The 19,215-nt window shown below is 42.1% G+C and overlaps 3 protein-coding genes across 7 annotated transcripts; 1 reads left to right on the top strand and 2 right to left on the bottom strand.

Moving 5' to 3' along the window:
- Window positions 1-1,724: 1,724 nt before the first annotated feature.
- On the top strand, window positions 1,725-6,761 carry LOC109955989 (netrin-4). Of its 3 annotated transcripts, XM_020592686.1 has the most exons (10): window positions 1,725-2,262; window positions 2,811-3,298; window positions 3,401-3,721; window positions 3,992-4,118; window positions 4,568-4,756; window positions 5,094-5,310; window positions 5,419-5,546; window positions 5,665-5,733; window positions 5,840-6,010; window positions 6,245-6,761. In XM_020592686.1, exons 1-10 carry the CDS (start codon window positions 2,172-2,174, stop codon window positions 6,379-6,381), a joined length of 1,938 nt encoding a protein of 645 aa, XP_020448342.1. In that variant the 5' UTR covers window positions 1,725-2,171; the 3' UTR covers window positions 6,382-6,761. The 3 variants fall into 3 exon arrangements, 2 of the variants coding, with proteins under 2 accessions (XP_020448342.1, XP_020448343.1); XR_002274360.1 differs by lacking the exon at window positions 6,245-6,761 and having other exon boundaries at window positions 5,652-5,733; window positions 5,840-5,927; XM_020592687.1 differs by lacking the exons at window positions 5,840-6,010; window positions 6,245-6,761 and having other exon boundaries at window positions 5,652-5,757.
- A 514-nt stretch (window positions 6,762-7,275) lies between these two features.
- Window positions 7,276-11,322, bottom strand: chchd4a (coiled-coil-helix-coiled-coil-helix domain containing 4a). Of its 3 annotated transcripts, XR_002274350.1 has the most exons (4): window positions 11,132-11,322; window positions 10,121-10,219; window positions 8,327-8,888; window positions 7,276-8,284 (listed from the first exon to the last, which is right to left on the bottom strand). XR_002274350.1 is itself a non-coding variant. In XM_020592528.1 (3 exons), the coding sequence occupies exons 1-3, from the start codon at window positions 11,151-11,153 to the stop codon at window positions 8,527-8,529; spliced, it is 483 nt and encodes a 160-aa protein (XP_020448184.1). In that variant the 5' UTR covers window positions 11,154-11,322; the 3' UTR covers window positions 7,276-8,526. The 3 variants fall into 3 exon arrangements, 2 of the variants coding, with proteins under 2 accessions (XP_020448184.1, XP_020448185.1); XM_020592528.1 differs by having other exon boundaries at window positions 7,276-8,888; XM_020592529.1 differs by lacking the exon at window positions 11,132-11,322 and adding an exon at window positions 10,830-11,067 and having other exon boundaries at window positions 7,276-8,888.
- A 1,620-nt stretch (window positions 11,323-12,942) lies between these two features.
- LOC109956207 (SEC61 translocon subunit alpha 1) lies at window positions 12,943-18,415 on the bottom strand. The gene is made up of 12 exons (XM_020593157.1): window positions 18,174-18,415; window positions 17,236-17,303; window positions 17,078-17,143; window positions 16,255-16,333; window positions 15,900-16,031; window positions 15,463-15,572; window positions 15,088-15,241; window positions 14,820-14,980; window positions 14,488-14,685; window positions 14,118-14,309; window positions 13,969-14,045; window positions 12,943-13,887 (listed from the first exon to the last, which is right to left on the bottom strand). The coding sequence occupies exons 1-12, from the start codon at window positions 18,178-18,180 to the stop codon at window positions 13,701-13,703; spliced, it is 1,431 nt and encodes a 476-aa protein (XP_020448813.1). The 5' UTR covers window positions 18,181-18,415; the 3' UTR covers window positions 12,943-13,700.
- Between the last annotated feature and the right edge of the window lie 800 nt (window positions 18,416-19,215).

Below are 19,215 nucleotides of genomic sequence, written 5' to 3'. Positions count from 1 at the left end.
TGTATTATGAAGCTAAAATTAGCAACCAAACAGTTTCCTTCCACATGAAATGGCTGCTCTAAAAATATTTTATGAGCACCACAAACCTTGACCTCAAACCTCTGTGACTTATACATTTACTGAAACCTACAGTACAGGCAAAAAGTGTTAGAACTCCCACATTTCTTCCTGTTTTTACTGACATTTAAGCAGTTCAAGTCTGGAGAATAACCTTAAATGGTACAAAGCTAAGAAGTAATGTACTACAGGTAAAAAAAAAAAAAAAGTCACTGAAGATTCAAAATGTATGTAAATTTCATGTAAATCAGGCCTTTTTCAGGGATCAAGTAATAGGTTAACTTCCTGTACATCTGTTCTGCAGCAATGGAAGTAAAAGAAAGCCTTGAAAATTGATGCAAATTGTTCCTACAGGTGTCCCAACTTTTGTTGATGACTTACAATAACAAATTCTATGTGTGCAAAGTGTAGAAGAAAAGAACCAGGGAGTAGGCTTCAAATGGCCAACACAGTGTCCAGACATGCAGATGAAGAGTAAAAGCAAAGCAACCTACAAGTGCAACACATTTTGTGGGAACTTCTACAGCAGTAATATCCATGCAGATAAAATCTGATCAGCTGTTGAATTACACTAATAACTGGAAAAATGGAGGCACTCTAAAACTTTAGACTGATAGTGTACAGTTTTGGCACCTTCTTCCAGAACCAGCCTGATTCTCTCAGTGAAGACAAGGCTGGACCACTGTGATGATCAGTAGGGCTTACTCTATGTTTTATCCATTATCCTTCTTCCTCAAACACACACATGCACAGAGGTCCTCTCATTTTTCAACCTAGGAGAAGATGTGAATCTCATTTCCAGGTGTCCCAGCAAGCCAGAGCTGACTCTAAATCATCCTCTAGCATTACCAGATACCAGCCAATTCCTCAAAATTGGCAAACTCCCATAAAGCTATTTTTAGCATACACTGTAACACTGGAGTGAGATGAAAGGAGAAACTGTGAGATGCATAAAAATGAAGGAGAGCCTCTGGGATTTTATTTTGTGGAGGCCGGCCAGACGTTAGCTGGTGTTAGACTGGAAAGCATGAGGCAGGCAGAGAGATGAAAGGAAAGACTAGCAAGGGGTGAACAAAGACAAATGCACAACAGATACTGAGATGGAGTGATATGAACTGGAAAAGGGAATAAAACCCTTTAGCATCAAGATACATTTAAAATCAATTTCATTAGGGACTGATGAGAGTAATCGACTGTTGGCTGCTTCTAAAACACCCTTTTCTCCCAGTACAAACATAACACACTTCATCAGCATCTTCCCATTTCCATCTCCTTGGTAATCCAGTTTATGTTCTCCACTTGGGATAAATATGGAGCGAGGTCTGTCAACAATTTGTATGGAATTAAAGTCATTTATGAAAACACATCCAACTCTGGGCTTCTGTTTCAGTTTTCTTAGCTCCAGTATTTGAAGTTGGGCCATAAAATTGAAGAGACATGGTGTTTATTCTTCCAACTCAGAGTGTGTGCGCCACAGAGAGAAGATACTGAACTTTTTCGGACATGCTTGTGGTTACAAAGAATTTAAATGGGCTGCCATGTGCCATACTGTGTTTATTATCCAGTGTCATAATGAAGAATGGCAGAGTAATCTATCCATTCAGGCAAAGAGGTGGGTGTGTTGTGCGCGCGCGGGTGGGGGAAGGGGGGCGCGGATAAATACAGCGCACACTGTTCTCCTGTGCATCAACGTAAAGAGCACTCGCCTGAGCCGGGAACAGAGTTCTGGGGTTGACTGAATTCACATTAATTAATTGGCATACAGTGGAGACCCTTTGGGCAAAATAGATGAGGACAACATCAAAACTGAAAACGGCAACATTTCGTAATTTCAAACGTGGAGCAGGCTATTCACTCTTGGACCGGACTCTTTTGCTGCACCAGGGGCGCGCAATCTACTTCTGTCAGAGAGACGCACCACCTGCCCCGGAGGAAGCTTTGAACTTCACCAAGGAGTCTTTCAACATTATTCCTGAGAATGGAATTCATCTGGACGCTTTGCGCATTGCATAGTTGGCAGAAATGCGCTTGTCCGTTACACTGACCACACATAATGTTGGCACTAATTTTTGTGGTATCCCAGCGCGTATGTTGTAAACACAAGAGAAAAGAGGATGAGAGTGCTTAGTATGCCTGGGAAAAGGCGACATCAGATGCTGGTGGCACTCAGTTGGCTGGTTTTTGCTGTGACGCAGAGCGGAGCAGGTGAGGTGTGTCAGTGTCTCTGTCACTGTTGATGCCGTTTCTCTGAATCAGCGTCACTGTGGCTAAACCTCCCTTCTAGTGTTGTGGTTAGGCTGTGTTATTGACTGAGCAGATCGCTGTAGTGACTCCACTAGGATTAATGTCAGTTAACCTGATAACAGTGTCTTCATTTGAGACATTGCATCTGCTGTCTTTTAAAGTAAAAGTAAAGCAAAAGTCGTTCATGTTGCAGATGATTTTGATAGTGCCTGCTGTTTGCGTTGCCACACAGGTTACAACCCGAGTCTTAATGCTGTCCAGAGGGGAAAGGACAGGATTCTGTCACATCAGAGCAAGCTGCAGTGGCACAGGCAAATGAAAAATTAATAGAAAACACAACGAAGAGGATTTTGGATTTTGTTCATGAAGTCAGTCAGTGCTGGAAAGTGCTTGTTTTTTGTGAAGGCCTTTCTGTTACAGGATATACTGTTCAGTAAAAGCACTCCTATAAACACTTGTATTATCTCAACACTTGAATTTCATTGACTCCCTATTACCCTCTGTGTCAGTTTCCAGATGGGACCGTGCCTGTAGTCCACCCATAGGGAACCTGGCTAGTGGCAGGACTCTACTTACCATCTCAGGCTGCTGTGGTGACACCTCCCACCATCACAACCCATGCCCCCACCCTCCTGCGTCCCCGCATCTTTGCCCTGAGGACCCCCACCCACCTGCTCACATGACTGACGACCCTTTCTTGCACCCAGAAACGTGGTGGGCATCAGGTGCAGGTACTGCCATGCCAACGCAGCAGGACGAGATCCAGTTGGACCTGGAAACACAGTTCTGTCTGTCCCATGTGGTGTTGGTGTTCAGGTCACCCCGGCCTGCTGCCATGGCCATTGAACGTTCAGCTGACTTTGGGAAGACCTGGGAGGCTCTCAAGCTCTTTGCACACAACTGCAGCACAGAGTTTGGTTTGTCTGATGATTTTAGTCAGCCAGGCTCTTTGTGTACGTCTCGTTACACCAGTGCCACCCCCTGCAGCGGTGGGGAGGTAAGAGACTATACATGTGGTGGTTTTGCTGTATCCAGCAGCTTATCTATACTGTTCTGCATTGTTTGGTTCAGTACTGATTAGTGCTATTTCTCCTCCTAGGTAATATTACGAACACTGGAACCCAGCACCACTAAAACACTGGACCCATATAGTCCACAGGCCCTTGCCCGCCTCACCCTCACTAATCTCCGCATCAGACTGCTAAAAGCTCAGACCTGTCTGGCACCTCCAAACACCCCAGCAGAAGGGACAAAACCCACAGCTTCAGCCCTGGCCTCTACAAACACTGCAGAAAACTCAGCCTCGGTACCTTATGCTATTTTTACTTTATTGGCCAGAGGTACCTGCCTGTGCCATGGACATGCTGAGCACTGTGTACCATACAACAGCAGCCAAGACACAAGAAAGCACAGTAACATGGTGAGTAGCTTCTTCACTTGTGTCAAAGTAGAAGATCAACACACAAAGGGACTGTGAGACATAGTGGGTCCTATTACAGTCTTGTGTAACACATGTGTCAGGGTATTAGGGCCAGAGGTAAACTGATGGAAAAATTCCCAGTTAAAGAGCTTTAAATAGCTTGATTTACTCTTTACACCACCTGCCTGGATCAATTGTATAGCAATCTCCAGACAGCAGGTATCTGCAACATCTGTTAAATAACTGAGCAGCACCAGATGTGTCTTCCAGGTGTCTGGCAGGTGTCTGTGTACTCACCACACCACAGGGGACCACTGTGAGAAGTGTGCCCCACTCTACAATGATCGTCCCTGGAGACCCGCCAATGGCAGCAGCGGGGAGCCAAATCCATGCCAGAGTAAGGGATCATCAACAGGACTGCATGACTGTTAGATGGGGGCAGTCATCTTGTTGAGACAAAGCCAAAGAAGAGACTGTAAAGTGTTGAAGCAGTATCAGGGGAGAACTGCGGGTGTCAACTTTGACTGAAAAACTTTGCTCCTATTAAGGCTCCAGCTTGTATAGTGGAGGTTTAAGATGGGCTAAGTCAAGGGGCCAGTTTTTGGTCTTTACATGAGCAACGATTCAATATTATAAAGATATTTCATCTTTAAATTCTATTGTTTTATAAATGTCACCACAGATCACAAGTCATTTTCATAACAGTATCCACTAGTGTGCTATATATAGTGATCTAAATTTCATGTTCCATGTTCAGTTTCTCTATCCTCCCCACCCTGATGTCCTCACTATGTCCCTCTTTCATCTCTCTGATTGCTATGACATCATCCACCTGTATGTCGTCAGAGTGCGAGTGCCACGGTCATGCAAATAGCTGTCACTTCTCCCAGCGAGCATGGCTTTCCTCCAGTGGCACCAGCGGGGGCGTTTGTGACGACTGCCAACACAACACTGCTGGACGCAGGTGCCAGCGCTGTCGCCATGGCTACCATCGCCACCCATCCCTGCATCTCAACTCCCCTCATGCCTGCACATGTGAGTGACAAAGAATAGGGGGGAGGGTTACTTACTCCTTTGGGATATTGCCTGATGTGTTGACATCTGGTTAGAAAAGCAAAGTAAATGATTGTTATCTTAGTAGAATTAATTCAAAGTTAGGGAAGCTTGTGAATGAAATGGAAAAGAACCATAAATGTCTCACAGCTCCATCTGCTGGCATGTTTGCAAGTGCATCATTTGACAACAAAATAAGAGAAAAACTACACGTTTCAGCAGTATAGAGAATTGTATCTGTCTCTAATTTGACAACAAAATAAGAAAAAAACCACGTTTGAGCAGTATAGAGAATTGTATCTGTCTCTTTGTCTCTCAGACTGCTGGTGTGATCCACAGGGCTCTTTGCCCCTTCGTCCTGGAGAGGAGGGACCCTGGTGCCACCCTAGAAGTGGCCAGTGCCACTGCAAATCAGGCGTAGGGGGCACAAGCTGTAGCCACTGCTTGCCTGGCTACTGGGGATATGGAGAGGAGGGTTGCAAACCCTGTGCCTGCCCTCACAGCTGTGATCCAACCTCTGGGCTGTGCCTGGACAGGTAACCATATGTTTAATCAGTGGTCAGAGGTTTTACCAAACTCTAAGCAGGCTAAAATAGAGGCTAATACTGAACCATAACGGTCTACGCTCTATTTTACATTTGCAGCTACACAAATAATCAGGTGTTCAATGTGCCCAGTGGTGGAAAAATCCCTGATCTGGATCATATGTTCCCAGCTGAAGAAGAGGTACAGTGGTCAAAGGAGCTTGCAGTCTCTGCTCTGCATTACACAGGTGAGCGTCCAAAGCCGACTTTGAAATAATGCTCATTATGTGCAATGAAAATGTGTGGGGAAAATTCAAACTATGGATCTATATGTCAATCAGAGCATATCCCAGTGTCTTTACACAGGAAAATGCAGCTGTAAGGAGAAAAAGCTGAGGAGTGTGTCTGACCTGTGTAAGACCAAACATGATTATGGTAGGAGATGTCTTAGAAATTGTGATCTATAATTTGACTCGTACTTAAAAATACCTTCTCAGTCTTTGCTAACTTTGGCCAAACCTACCTGTGTGACCCACGTCAGTGATCAAGGCCAGCGTGCTGTCTGCTCAGGACAAAGGCAGCTATGCCGAAGTACAGGTCAAAGTTCGCAAGGTACTTCGATCAGGTCAGGTGGCAGTGTACCTGGGGATTACTAGCATCTATCCTCTGTCCTGGACCAGTCGTGGCTGCACCTGTCCTATACTAAACCCAGGTAAGGTACATTACAGACATGACAAAGAAAAGGAATTGGTGGTGGAAGACATGAAGCACAGAACAGAAAAGGAACATGTAATCAGGATGTGATGTACTGGCTGTAGTTTCACAGTTTTGATCGTCTATCAGCTTTAAAAGAGGAACATTTGAGCCCAACCAGTGTAACCAAGAGCATAAAGGGACAAAGTGGGTATTACTCTAAAACAATACATCTTACTCTTTTTGAAACCAGGCATGGAGTACCTGCTGGCAGGCCCAGAAGAGGCTGGGACAGGCCGTCTGCTGGTTACCATGCAGAGTGTAGCGGTCCCCTGGACACCCAGACTGGGTCTACTTATATCAGAGGGTCTGAGGAATGGATGTCCGTGAACCATATGATAAAAAAAAGGGCAAGATGCACTTGAGCTGATTTCTCAAGGATACTCACAGGACAGCAGATAACTAGTACTGAAACCACTGGACAACAAACTGCATTGGTGAGGGAGAAATGATCCAAGAATCAAACTCATGGTCACTGTAGATCAAAAAAATTAATACAAGTACTCACAATATGTGGCTGTGTACCAAAATAAAGACTGAAATAAATGTTCGGGTGGTCGCACTGAATGTCTGCTAGTGTGTTGTACTGTAGTGTTGTTGACATACAAGTTTACTGATCATCACCTCACGGCCATTAGTTGATTCCATATTGGACCAAGTTACAAATGGAGCCCAGAACCCTAAGAATCTATCTCCTCCTTTTCATTACCACAGACCAATGTACAAAAGAGCATTTTATGTATTCATTTATCTTTAGAGAAAATATGTGAAGTGGCCAATTAAGTGATTTGTATCCAGCTAGGGACCTAAGTGGCAAATCATTCTCCAACCTCATCATCCCTGACTTCCTAATAGGTTTAAACTCTAAAAGTGCAAAATAAAATACAAAGACATAGGCAGCATAAGTTTGCTAATACTTATAACATGTTACAAATAAAGATAATTAGGATATATGCTTGAAGATTAAACCCATTTAAAAGATATGTATATCTCAGCTGTACTAATAGAAAGACAGCATAATCAGATGAGTCTTAAATACAATGGTATTATTTTGTCTTAGCATTATATCTTAGTAGATACCATTATCAGATAGTATACCTGTCTGTGTAATATTAGACGATTTATGTGATTAAGATCACATAAAACTGATTTTCAACATGTGAAGAGAAGAATCACTGACATAAGACCACACCCGTTTTGTGCTTAAAAAGACAAAAAAAAATGGAAGCTGAAATTGACAATTTTAATCTAGACATGTTTGAGGAAAAACCATTAAGTCATTTAAGGCCTGAATGACACTGAATGGTGGCCACAACATCCAGATGGCGACTCTAGACAATAGTGAGACAACAAAAACATTACGCAGCGTCAGTGAAACATGACAAGCCACTTTGGTCTAGGACAGACGCAGTCTCAGTAAAAAAAAAAAAAAAAGCCATTATTCATATGAGAACAGATGTACTGTAGATGGAGACCCAGACGTTTCTGCAAGATGTCGACAAACAGTTAAAACCATCTGTGTTAAGACTGATGTAATGTCCACTGCACAGAAGCTACAACAGCAGCCTTGGTTTATTACCAATGACCTGTGTTTTGGTCTCTCAAGCAAATGGATTCAACTGTTAAGATTTAAAGCTGTCTCGAGTAGAGGTAAGTTGTAAAGAAAAGCTGAACGTTGTTCACATTTTTTAAAATCTAGTGGTTACTTCTTAGACTTGTCAAATTAAATAGTAATAAATCAGTGCTAAGTGATAATCCTGACCAGTAACATTACCAGGACAACACACACAAAGATCTGCTCTTTGGACAAACACAAAAATTAATTTACCTGCTGCAAATAGTGTCTTTCCGCTAATGTCCCTTCAGTCCACATGTTGGCCCACTGTCATTAAACCATATCATTCGCTGATTTTTGAGTGCTCAGCAAACAAAGCAGCCTACACTTTTGTACATGCGCTACGTTGCTCTGCATTCAGTCTTCCTCTGATGGCCCTTGTAAATATTGCCCATGAGTGTCAGAGCTGTGTTACTCTATGTATACATTCACACATACAGATGCAGAAAGCTGGGACAGTGAGTGGAAAAGCTTATGACCACGGGCTCCAGCTTCCCAATTCTCTGCCATGTCTTGTATGTCCCAGTAACTCGGGTGTATAAAAGAAGAACTGTGTGTGTGGAAACAAACTGCCATCATTGTTGCCATGTCTGGCTATGGTGGACACCAGAAAAACAACTGTCCAGTGGTAGCAAGGTATGTAAGTTACACGCTCAACACCACAGATCCCCAGAACTACTGAGCCAAGGGAGGCCAGACACTGCCGACTACTTTGTATCCATATGTGTGAACGCACATGGGCCCTCAGCGTAGGCTTAAAAAGGTAAAAGAACCAATCAAAGCTCCTCATGGAGAGTCATTTATGCTGGACAGTGCTTACACGCAGACAGCAAAATCCTGTGGATGATGAGTGTTTAACCTTAGCTGGCAGTCTGGTTGTCTGTTGCTAATGCACTGTCAGTTGAGACACTTGAAGTTGCTGGGGTAGAGTCACTTTCAGGAGAGGCAGAGCCCTCGGTCGGAGCAACAGAGGCAGAACCAGTATTTGACTCTGTCTGGGTGGAGCTTTCTTGATCTTCCTCCTGAGGATACAGCTCAGGGTACTTCTGCATGCACTCTTGCATGTTACGGAAGTGGTCAATGCACTCAGAGCCCTTCACCTCTTCCTTACTGTAGTGGAAGCAGGAAAAGGCCTCCTTGAACTGAGAGCCACACGGCCCACTGGCCATGCCGCCCAGGCATGGGCAGTTCCAGTTGATGTCTCCATTTGGTAGGATCAGGCCTAATGAAAAAAGAAACCAGACAACAGCAACTCAGCAGAATACATTAATGGATTAAGGGCAAAGGCTGGCGATAGACTTCATTTTTGTCACCATCAACAATCCCCCCGAGTCTGGAAAAGTGTCATATATACAGTATGTAAACTTCAATCATAAAAATGTTGTCATCAACAGCAGCGGACCAGAGGGGTGAGGAAGAAGACAAACTCTGGGACCTGCTCAACAACAAAGTCAGAGAAACTCAGAAGGCAGAGTGCCACTGCAGCTGCCACAGTGGAGGTTCAGCGCTATCCATACCTATGCAGAACAAGTGATCCTCTGGAACACTAGGTCACACACCAAATACTTTGCCCTACTCGGTTTCATTTAGCTAAGAAATATCTGTGCATTCCAGCAACATCTCTGCCATGTGAAAGAATATTCTCTAAAGTAGGAGATGCTTTATGCAAAAAAGAAACAGCTTAAGTCCTAAAACACTTGGCCAAATTGTTTTTCTGAATAAAACTCCTGAGAACACTCCCGCATCTACAGCCCCGGTCACAAGCACTCCCCATAAGAGAATGTAGACCTACTATTTACAAACAGTTTTGTTGAAAATGTTAGTCATACCCACTTTGAAGGTATATGAATATAAATATCTTTTTTATATATGACATATCTATAATATACATAAGCTTTAAATTCATTTACACACAATGATATTGTGAAAATGATTCCAACACTGATAACACTCTTCCCCCATCAAGGTCCAGTCACATAAGCGTTTCTCACCCCATATACACATACATAAATATATTTCATAAAAATAAAAAAATATATACATCTACAAAAAGATACTCTTTTCACTCATTGAATCATCATGTTGGTAGTTTCCATTGTATTTACAGGCATTGGGCCAGCAGATGCCACCAGCGTGAGTGATTCAAATGTTTCAAAACAACCAACATTTTTACAAAGAAATTCGTTCATAGCTTCAGAAAGCCTCATTTCTGACATCACTAGTCTAAGGCTTTCAGTCCCAGTTCAACAGTTCCCTCTGAAGATACAAATCTTTTAAAACATGTGACAATGCACAGTACAATTTTTTAAAGGCTAAACCTAAGGTAGGACACTGTATTGCAGTTTTATAGGTACAGTACATAATATTTGTGTAGGATCAATGTGTTGTTGTTTACCAGACTTTTAAAAATACTTTAGAAACTCCAGCTTTACCATAATAAACTAAATGACTAACCCTGCTCCTCATAAGGATCATTGGGGTCATCTGCAATCAGCTCAGCATTGCTGGGTGTCTCATGGTCTTCCTTGGTCACAAAGATGATGTGATCTTTACCTTATATAAGAAAAACACAGAAAACAGGCATTACAGTAAGTTTCTGGTCCTGGACGACATGTTAGCATAACTTCACAATGCAAATACGGGTTTTACAAAAACACATTTTCATACTGTTGGGTTTATAGTGACAGCTGAGGGCGCACTGGAGTTATACCAGAATTTTTTGTTTGCATCAACATGATCTGGCGTTTGACGACCCTAACACCAGAATGGGTGCCAACTTCAACGTTAGCAGTTTGATCATTCTTTCTATTGGTCTCTTAGCTTACATGTCAAACATAAGTAACAATATATAGTAACTATGCAAGTTACAATCACCACAAAGCCTGAACTTATTATCAACCTGTAGCTGGAGGCTTACGGTGCATTCCATTTGAACTAGGAAGTCAGAATTAGTTGCCAATTGGAAATTTCAACTAGACTGTCCCCTGAAGTGGATTTCCGAGTGGGAAAGTCGTACGAACTTCACTGACCCCGACCTCAAAATCAAGATGGCTGTTCTGCCCATCAGCAGTAAAAAGCTGCAGTAATATCATCTTTAGTGGCACTTCTGCCTTATTCGTGTCCCATTAAAACAGTCATAAACGCAGTACTGTCTAACTTTTACCTGTGAACATGTTGCTACAGTGCTTGTATGCGCAAAATACCAGATAACGCGTTGCTTTACATTGGTATTGCTAACAATGGCCAACAACGGCTAATCTGACTCAACTGGTACTGAAACTGGAGCACACTTAACTCGGTTGTGATCATTCCCAGCTCCGACTTCCGAGGTAAACGAAAAGCGCCAATAGCCAGCTAGCTAACCGTACTATATAACGCTAGCTCTACAGAAGTAGCGTAGCATAGCTACCTCGCTCGATGACATTGCCCAGCCATGGACTGAAAATGAATGAAGTTCAGAATTACCCTCTTGCCTGCAGTACGACATGTCGGCGTGTGATTTTCTCCAACGAGCCTCGTCCGCAGTGGTAAAATATGACAAAAATAACTACTTCACAACTGCAAGTCTTTCATTTGACAAACTACCCGGCATCCAACAACACATTAACCCCCTGACCTGTCCACATGTGGGCGCACGATAATGACGTCACTCGGCTTTTTTAAAGGAACAGTTTCAAATATAAGATAAGGATAATCAACCTTTATTGGCCAAGTATTTTAAATACAAGGAATTTGTTTCCAGTACAGAACCGAGGCAGCCATCTGCGGCGCCAACTCAACCGATGGCTCTAACCATCGGGGGGTTTCAGTGTCTTTCCCAAGGACACTTCGACACGTGGACTGGAGGCATATATAATGAAAGACTGATTATAACCGCTTACAACAATCTTGAAAATATCTAAGTTGTTTATATAAAAGCAGTAATATATCTTCTGCACTTATACATGTAAAAAATTAAATTAATTCCTAAATAAACTGTGTTCATTTTAAATAAGATGACATTGACAGATTGCAATCCATGCTTTTATAACCTCTAGACATTATAACTTTGTGTTAATCAGTTGTCTCTCACTCGTCTTCAAATGGTTCAAAATACTGCTGCTCGTCTAACAGGTAATAGGAAATTTGACCATATAACCTCGGTACTGGCCTCTCTTCATCGGCTTCCAGTCAGTTTTAGAATTCATTTTAAGCTATTGATTTTTGTTTTTAAGGTTCTTAATGGTTTGGCACCGCCCTACCTCGCTGAGTTGGCGCGACCCGACTAGAGTAGTCAGATCCTCGAGCCAGTTTGTTTTAGAGGTTCCCAGGGCTTTTATTGTTGCAGCTCCTAAATTGTGAAATGTTTACCTTTTCATGTTCGATCATCTACAGACTTGACAACTTTTAAATCACCGGGTAAAACATATTTATTTACTTTGGCTTTTAATACATAGTATTGTCTGATGCTTCCTTCTATTGATTCTGTGTAGTTCGTGTCTTTATGTTCCTGGGTTGTTTTATATTGCCCTTGTAAAGTTCTTTGGTCGACCAGACGTTGCTTTTAAAGTGCTATATAAATACATTTTGATTGATTTCCCATTATTTACCAATTTTCCTGCTAATTACCAGCTCAGTTACGTCTTGGGGCCTTTAGTATTCAGTCCATGATATCTAGAAGTAGTGAGTTTTAGCCAACATGACTTTTTGCTTGACCTTGAATACAATTCCAAACTTTTTTCCCCTTTGTCTAAACCTCTATTGAGCAACAACTGATATAAACACTAATGTGATATTGTTGCTGTTAGCTGTTAAATGCGTATACAGCTTCAAAAGCAAAATTTCACCTTGTTATACTTTGTGAAGCGGGTTCATCTTAAACCTCGCACATAGTGACCTCTAGTGGAAGTTATTGTGCAAGGGGCAGCACCTGAATCAAACCACAACTGAATTAACCCAACTGTAGAAACATCCATAAGATGTTCATAATTATGTTAAAGCTTGTTGCTGTGAGTTTTTTTTTTAAGTTTTACTACTTTTTAATGTCAATTCAATTATATCAACTTGTGCTAAGTCCATCTGGTTGCTGTGCCACTATGCCACATTCGATATTGTACTTGCAAACCATATCCTCTAGTCATCACAGAGCATGCAAAGCATAAAAAGGAGACGAGAATTCAAAATGTCAAGGTGTGTTGGAAAAAGTTCTGTTTTCGTAATAACACAATTATGTTTGTTACATAAAGTAAAAACAAAACAAAACAAAAAAAACAACCCTTTTTCATCCCTATCAAACCCACCCTCATCCCAACCGTCTCGGCAGTATTGCGCAGCAATTCATTCTGGGAATAAAAGAACAAGTAACACAAACACTTTCATTTGAGGACCCGGAGACAGTGGACAAACAATGTGCCCTACATAAGACCAGAGTGAATAAAAACGTCCATCATTTAAAAGACACAAGTAAATGAAAACCATCCACTGTTTGCCTGAGATTACCAGAAACCCTACCAGGAGTAAAAGTATTTTATTTATACTTTCTCATTCTAGTATAGGCTCCTAGACATCTCAAGCATGATCACTGTATGATGAACATAACATGGTTTTCTTTCAACTCACCTGAAATGTCCAGACAAAGTGCTTTCAGCTTGAAAAAAAAAGCACTAACATGTTTTTGCTGTCTTAAGTGTTCCTTGAATATGCTGCAATGAACAATGCCAGAGACAACACCTCACACATTTGTGTTTTAGGCATTCTTTAGCTGATAAGACAGTCTGTGGGGCTGCAGAGACATGGGCAGTAGCTACTGGAATAAAAAGGACTGAAGAGACACAATACTTTTCTCAACCCTGGGAGTAACCAGAATGCTTTCTCAGCACTGACATGTGAGAGAGCTATGGTGGAAAATTAAGGTGGCAGGGAACAGTGACCTATCCCAGCTGCAAATGTACCAATTGTGTGAACTGCAAAATAAAAAAAATAAAAAATAAAAAAAAGGATTGGGGTGGGGGTGGGCATATTTTTTGTCTGATGTGTGTCAGCAAGTTGGTATTTTCTAGAAAAGCAGCGCTCCCATGCTCCCCACTTCGCTCTGCTCCTTCACAAAGATCTCAAAGTACTGGTAGATTATCGTCACAGCCAGAAGGATCCCTGTACCCGAACCAATAGCACCCAGGAAGTCAGCCATGACAGACAGCCCTCCTATACAGAGACCACCAAAAGCAGCAGCTGTGGGGATGTACCTGTAAATAGAAATCAATTATAACTACACAAGTTGAACATAGCAAACATGAAACTTGAGACACCGTTTGCTTGCTTTGTACCTGTTAAGCTCATGCACCATAGATGTTTCTCTGTGTCCCCTCATTACCATCTGCTGCTCCTTCAGCTGCTTCGCCACCTGAGATGCATAAATCAATATTAGTGGACAGTTTAATGTGATATTCCAAAAAACAAAGTTGTACACACTTACATCTTTGGCAGAGGATCCTGAAACTTCAATCCATGTCTTGGAGAAGAAAGCACAGGAGCCAAGCATGAAGACTATGTAGATCACAGCATGAACTGGGTCATCCAGAACAGAACCAAATGACTCTGGGGGTGAAAGGTAGTAGCAGAGACCACCCACTGGGTAAGCCCGAGCTGGTCCTCCACTTGAGGTGTCCTAAATTTAAAAAAAATATATTAGAGGTTGTGTATGTCCACAACTTTCTAGAATACAAGTTAGTCAGAACCTGACTGTGCCCTGTGTGTGAAAACAAGACTACATAATACAGTCTCCTGGTCTTGTTGCAAAGACTGAGGTGGAAAGTGCTGGGGAGGGAGCACCTATATATACTTACAGACCAGGTTCCCAGGAGGTTGACGAGGAAATTGCCACTGAAACGTGTTGAGAGCATCTGAGAAATTACATAAAGATTGGAGACCAAGGCAGACTGCAGGATGATGGGGATGTTGGAGGTGTAGAACAGTTTAATGGGGTAGGTGTTGTATTGACCACGGTAGCGTGCTGATTTGATGGGCAGGTCCACTCTGAAGCCCTGGTAAAGTAAGAAAGTGTGCTAGTAAGTCAGTAAGCTGGTAAATTCTTTTCAAAACCTGCAGTCCAAATTCATTTGGTGCAATAAATACAGGTAAGACAATAGACTGTATTCAGTCGGTGTTGCCAGCTCACCTGGAAGTATATGACCACTGCAAACACAAAGACAGTGGAGATGAGGTTCATGAGATTGGGCAGATTTTGTCTGTAGAAGGCTTCTCTCAAGGCACGCACCTTGTCCGTGCGGGTGGCCAGCAGATGGAATAGAGCAATGATGGCTCCCTCAAACTCAGTGCCTGAATAATCCACACGTTTCACAAGGTTAGTAATTATAATACAGATTAAGCAATTTGGCTCCTTTCTCATCACTCAGCTTTAAAATGTTTGTTCCCAGTGCCTGTACCTCTGCCAGTGTTGACTGTGGTGGGGCTGAAGGCCTTCCAGACGATCGTCTCACAGATGTTAGTTGCAATGAAAAGAGAGATACCAGAGCCAAGCCCATAGCCCTTCTGCAGCAGCTCATCCAGCAGCAAGACGATCAGACCTGCAACAAAGAGCTGCAACAACAGGAAGGAGGAAGAGCTTTGTAAAATTTGTCTTTAGTAAACAAAGCCATTAGGGCTGTCAAAACTGACAGTACAGTATCTTTCTGACACAGCATAAAAGGATCCCTACTGTGATCACAACACTAGTCTATATTTGTCTGTTTGCTAGAAAAAGGAATTCATTGACTGATAGATCAATGGAACAGAGAGCTGCAGTGGGAGTTTTTATTAACCTGGATGATGATAAGCAAGCATATCCCTGCACCCATCTCTGAAGGGTCTCCATACATGCCAGTCATTACATATACAATGGCCTGTCCAATGGTGATGATCATTCCAAACACTGCAAAAGGATGAAAAAAAATTATTTACAGTTGGCAACATTACAGGCAGGGTTTCTGTAAAACTGATGTTCCTACCCAGGGGCGCCGCTAGCAGTTTTGGGCCCTATGAAAAAATTTGAAGTTGGGCCCTCAACCTCACCCAAAGCTAGTCTCTGTGGGCCCCCAAAGTTCGTGGGCCCTTAGAATCATCCTAACTCCCCCCCCGCCAACGGCACCCGTGTTCCTACCACAGAAATAGTGCTTTGAGCACATATATAAAACACTGTCAAGGCTTCAGAGGTATATGACAAGTAAAAATAGCTAATGTTGTGAGCAATAAGACCTACATTTCTGAGCTCCATTGAAGAGCGCTCTGTCCTTGGGAGTGTCTCCCACCTCAATGATTTTGGCACCAGCCAGCAGCTGCATGATAAGGCCTGAAGTGACAATGGGTGAGATACCCAGCTCCATCAGAGTACCTGGACAACAGTGTCACAGTCACAGTTAATACAACAATAGCACCAAGAACAATACAAGAGGACCAATAACTGTTGACCGCTTATTTATCATGATATAATGAGATTAGGCCTGATAACAACAGTGGAATTTGATTATTTCTCCTTGTTGGAGCAGCACAAGAGGTGTAAAAAAAGCAGTGTGATTAAAGACTGACGGTCGATCATAAATATGCAATGCAAGCACCTCTGTTTGAAGCCAGGATTACTCTCATCCAGTAGAAAGGATCTGCTGAATCTGAAGACATGATGCCAAACAGGGGAATCTGAATCAAGAAAAACATGAGTCACAAACCACTGTCATCATCAAAGTTTGCCGTCAGCAGGGCCAAACGGAATCTGAATTCACAGAATTCCGATGACACCTCTGCAGATTTTGTGCAGATTTTGAAAAGAAAGTAAAATCTCAAGAATGTAAGCATATTTGCCCTTGCCTGCATGTGTGCAACAGTTGATGTGGGGTTTTTTTTGTAATTTTTCAAGCCAAGACCTCTATTTCACACCTTGATTGGCTAGTTGCACATCTCTGTCTGGCTCTTCTTTATCATTCCTTACACAACAATCTGTGACACTTCTTACATCACCTTCTAGAGCTGTTCCCTTCAGTAGCCTATGTGAACAACCTAGGCTAACGTCTGTTAACAAAGATATTCATGTCTCCTGAGGAGACTGTTTGAAAACACACACCATTATCTCAACTCCTCCCATGCCCTCTTTTCTTGTAATGGTGGTTGGTCAGTAGCCTACATCTAAATAAATTGAACTTATTGTATTTCAGTGGCCATTTGTCCGTAAATTTCATGCTGGTGGAATTTTGAACAAATGTCCACAATGAGTGTCTTCAAATGCTGATGAAACAAAAAATGATCACATTTAAAATTTCAGTGTTTTCTTTAACCCTGCTTAAGTTTGCTTCAGTGCATTTTTGTGATTACTGTAAAAAAAACAAACTAAACAACAACAACAAAAATGCAGATTCAGTTTTGGTCCAGCTATCAGTAAATACTAACCTGGCAGCACACTAGGAAGATGAATAGCGTTATGGCCGTCCATAGTACTTTTTCTCTAAATTGAATCTGTGAAGATTAGAAAGGGAACATGTGTAATTCATATCCATTCAGTTCTGCAAACACAGTGCAGAGATAGTGCAAAGCTTTCTTAAGCTTACCTTTCTTTCTGGTTTCTGAATTTCTGGCAGGACCGCACAGAACGGCTTGATGACCTCCAAAAATTTAACTAGACAAAAAGAACAGCGGGTTAAATCACTAAAGGAATATTACATTGACATATAAATCAGTCACACTCTTCTGATGATCAGCACATCTGTGCAATTTGCACTCGCTGGTCAGCTCAGATGATACGTCATCACTAACCATCAGCTAAACAGCTGCCAGCGCAGTTTAACTAGGCAGCCGGGTCAACGGACCAGTGCAACAACAAGCACAATATTCTCTTAGTTATAACCACAATGACAAAACATCACGCGAAGAACTTGATAATAATTAGTATCCAGTGTGTAGCCATTTTCGACCGTTTTCCATTGCGCTGTTGAATGTTAAACCAGGTATTGAGCTGTGTCAATCACTGAAACTGACTTTGACAGCAAGCGATTTAATGATCTGCTGGTGTTCTATCAGCCAGTTTGGCATTGCAAACCTATCATCGCACTCATATATACAGGCAGAATAACCAACCTCGATTTGTTTTTACAGTAACGTTAAACTATCCTAGATGAACAGTTCACACAGGTAACTGACGTTAGCGTACAGCTAACTAGCATTCAGACATAAAACGAACTAGCAATCACTGTAAAACAGGAAGCTCTGGCGCCTGTCTGAAAAAAAAAACAACGCAAGACATTAGAAACGGCTTTTAACCGTGACACAATTTTCGGTAACTTAAATCAATCCCAGTGAGGCAAAATCTGATATAAACACATACTTAGCTCCCGTTATAAGCTAGCTCAACTTGCTACAAAACCTATCCAAGGTTAGCTTATTAGCTTCCCGACATGCACTTTATGTCCAATACTATTAGAGATTAAAAAGACAGCAGACAATTGAAATCACCAATGACGTGTTTATAAAAGAGCAGAATGTCACGTACTCCCCATGGTGTCCTTAAACCGACTCCTGGCTTGTTACTGGTACCAGTTTGAGTGCTCGGCGGAGTCAGTGTGGCTCCATCCAGCTACTCCGTGAGGGAAGAGAGAGAGAGCAGTAGAGACACGTCACCAGATAAGCCGCTAGCACACGTCACTTCTCCGAGACATACACAGACACACACTGCAGCCCGAGGACCGTGCTTGTGTTAGTGTCTGTGAAAACACTTCGTTCAAGGTGACCAATTAATCCGATCAAGTTGGAGAATACATGGTTTTATCACTTATCATTTACAATCCAGCCGCTATAGCACCGAGCTCTCCCATCCTCCAGAGGGCGCCACAGCCCAGACTGAGCAGCACCTCTGATCAGAACGGCCATACTGTATCCCATACCCACGAGTAGAGAGTATACAGTCAACCAAAGCCCTGAGTTAGGGATGTACTACTGTAGATTCATACAGGATTAGACCGGGGATGGAAGAAAAAGCGACTGACAAGTCTTTACTGAATAAACACCTCAAGATAGATGATGCGAAGCTGCTACAATCAGCAGTATTCTTTTACCTTACATTATTAATCTGTCATCAGCACGTATACAGGCATTTTAAACAATTATCTGACGTACTGTACTGTAGATACTTAATCGACTGCAACAGATAAGAATTACATTAACCTCTAGAGTCCTGAGCTTTGGAAACCCAAGCTGTGCGGTCCTCATATGAGGACGCAGGGACTCTAGAGGTTAAGCATACTATACCTTTTGTCAGTTTTACATTAAAGCTTGAAACAATCTTTTTATGAGACAGTTATGGTCAATTTATAATATTTGTAAAATTTGGAGAATGTTATACAATAGAAGGACCACTAACACTAATAATGCAACTCAGTCAGAGCAGAGCTATACTCTCTTTGCAGTGCCAGAAGTTGCTGTCTTTTTGATATACTAAAGAGATCTAATTCCTCAGTCAGATCAGCTAGTCTGAGAAAGTTTAACACATTTTACACAGTGGGAATTTAGTTTCCTAGCAGTCTTTTCTCAGCTGT

This window comes from Monopterus albus, unplaced genomic scaffold, assembly GCF_001952655.1.
Source record: "Monopterus albus unplaced genomic scaffold, M_albus_1.0 scaffold18.1, whole genome shotgun sequence".
Taxonomy (NCBI): domain Eukaryota; kingdom Metazoa; phylum Chordata; class Actinopteri; order Synbranchiformes; family Synbranchidae; genus Monopterus; species Monopterus albus.
The sequence above is the reverse complement of the archived record's forward strand: the minus strand, read 5'-3'. Positions and strand labels throughout refer to the sequence as shown.

Coding starts and splice junctions, on each gene's coding strand:
- chchd4a (XM_020592528.1), bottom strand. CDS start 11,153: ATGTCGTACTGCAGGCAAGAGG. Junction 10,220..11,131: donor GTCGTACTGCAGGCAAGAGG/GTAATTCTGAAC, acceptor TTCTTATATAAG/GTAAAGATCACATCATCTTT. Junction 8,889..10,120: donor TGATCCTTATGAGGAGCAGG/GTTAGTCATTTA, acceptor TTTTTTCATTAG/GCCTGATCCTACCAAATGGA.
- LOC109956207 (XM_020593157.1), bottom strand. Junction 16,334..17,077: donor TCTTCCTAGTGTGCTGCCAG/GTTAGTATTTAC, acceptor TTCTTGATTCAG/ATTCCCCTGTTTGGCATCAT. Junction 14,686..14,819: donor CAGTGGTCATATACTTCCAG/GTGAGCTGGCAA, acceptor TTACTTTACCAG/GGCTTCAGAGTGGACCTGCC.
- LOC109955989 (XM_020592686.1), top strand. CDS start 2,172: ATGAGAGTGCTTAGTATGCCTGGGAAAAGGCGACATCAGATGCTGGTG. Junction 3,722..3,991: donor CAAGAAAGCACAGTAACATG/GTGAGTAGCTTC, acceptor TGTGTCTTCCAG/GTGTCTGGCAGGTGTCTGTG. Junction 4,119..4,567: donor GGAGCCAAATCCATGCCAGA/GTAAGGGATCAT, acceptor GTATGTCGTCAG/AGTGCGAGTGCCACGGTCAT.